At 45.8% G+C, this 1,768-nt stretch overlaps 1 protein-coding gene across 1 annotated transcript in view; it reads right to left on the minus strand.

Annotated features, from left to right (window-relative positions):
- The window catches only part of LOC118405439 (DNA cross-link repair protein SNM1-like), a 7,087-nt gene extending 5,325 nt beyond the window's left edge, over positions 1 to 1,762 (minus strand). Inside the window, exons 1-4 of the mRNA XM_035804938.1 lie at positions 1,513 to 1,762; positions 853 to 1,041; positions 526 to 660; positions 8 to 265 (exon numbers count right to left, since the gene is read on the minus strand). Of these exons, the coding sequence (XP_035660831.1) occupies positions 8 to 265; positions 526 to 660; positions 853 to 1,041; positions 1,513 to 1,687 (757 nt within the window). The 5' untranslated portion in view covers positions 1,688 to 1,762. The remainder of the gene's footprint in view (positions 1 to 7; positions 266 to 525; positions 661 to 852; positions 1,042 to 1,512) is intronic.
- Between the last annotated feature and the right edge of the window lie 6 nt (positions 1,763 to 1,768).

Consider the following 1,768-nt stretch of genomic DNA (forward strand, 5'->3'; position numbering starts at 1 on the left):
GTCTTACCTTTCTCTTTAGCAGCCAAACCTTCTGATGACGAGACTCTGGCCTTGTTGAAGAAAAACGCTCCTTTTCTTGGTTCGTCTTGAGAAAGTGTTCGAGCAACTTCTGCTTCTGAAATACTGCCTTTCTTCATACGCTTCAGAGAAGGAACTTCCTCCACAGAGTTGACTGAGAGCTCCCTTTTCCTTCCACCCCCCTGTTCCATACAGACACTGGTGACAGATGATGTGGCAGTGTCTTTGCTGTCATGGTCTTCATCTCCTGTGTGTCAAATATAACACACAAAATACATTAGATATTCTATAAAAGGCCATACTTGCTTTCTCACTTTACTTCAAGGGCCATCTTAGTATGGTAAATGCAGCCTAAATGACATTACATTGTCATGGTCAATCTAACTATAATGTGGCCATGGGTAGTCTTTTAGTCATGCTGCTAGGAGGTAACAAAATCTTAGATTAGCTGATCCATTTACAAGAAACCTGTCAGTTATGATAAACTGCTCAAGGCACCCTGCTTACCCTGTGAGGGCATCGGGTGAGTGTCCTGCAGGTCAGTGTCTGGCAGCCCCGCCCTCCCCATTGCCAGCAGGGTGTGCTGGAACCTCCTGTAGTGGGAGGGGATGGTGCAGTCACAGGACAGGCCTGCAGGGCATTCTGGTAAGGATTTAAGAAAGGAGATGTTCAGTATGTTTAAGGTTCTTTATCCCTTCTTGTAGCCTTAAAGAGACAATGTAGTCTAAAGAATAGAACCCACTTGAGCAACAAACTGTATCTGTTCATCCATTTTTACCTGAACTAAGAAATTAAGAAAAGATAGTTTTAGAGATTTTAAGTCCTACTATTTACCCCCTTCTGCCTGAATGGGTTGCTCCATGCACTCAGCCACGTGCCAGCGTGGAGACTGGACCAATAGGAGGCTGAATGGCATCTGGCAGTTTGGGCAGAAACCCTCATGGATGACACGCTTTGGGGTCGTCTTATCTCCTGACTGCCTGCCCCGCGGAGACTTGCCTGGCGACTTGGAGGTAGTTCTTCCTACGATGCAGCATGTGCAAAAATTGAATGTATAAAATACTATAGACAAATTCCATAACATTTCAGGTAAATTATCCTTTATTGTGACACACTAGTTCTTACTAGTTACTATAAACCAGCTAACCCCCGGGGATTCCCTTATTGTAGGAGTGCAGACATCCCATATACAGAATATGTGTAACCCCTAGGCCTACCATACCACCAGTATTAAATAATGTTTGAGTATCGGTTTCAGAGCATACATAGCAGTCAGGTTTGTTTTGATTGTATCAGCGGTCTGTACGTTTTTTTCTGGATGTGCGGGCACGCTCCAAACATGCCCGACTGCTACATCTGCTTGGAGATTAACGTTACACAACTCATGCCATGCCAGACACTGAGACAGCAGTAGACGCCCTCTTACCCGGTACCACTTAAGTAAACACTACAGACGGTTTAGACATTTTACACTCTACATAGCAACCATCAGACCTTTCCCTTTGGGAGTGGTGGCTTTCCTGTCGCGAGCCTTTCCTTTCGCCTGAGAGGGGGGAGGGTATCGGTCCACGCCCCCCTCCCCATCCGCCTGCTCCGGTCGATGTTGCCGTTCGCGTTTCAAACGACTTCTGTACCCCCAGATCTCCTCCTCGCTATCCTCCTGAGACATAGCTCGTTTGTTTTTCGGTACTACAATTCGCAAATTTAAAAGCGCTTCATTCCTGTTGGAAACATAGTCACAAACTCAAAT

This window comes from Branchiostoma floridae, chromosome 18 (genome assembly GCF_000003815.2).
Source record: "Branchiostoma floridae strain S238N-H82 chromosome 18, Bfl_VNyyK, whole genome shotgun sequence".
Lineage (NCBI taxonomy): Eukaryota > Metazoa > Chordata > Leptocardii > Amphioxiformes > Branchiostomatidae > Branchiostoma > Branchiostoma floridae.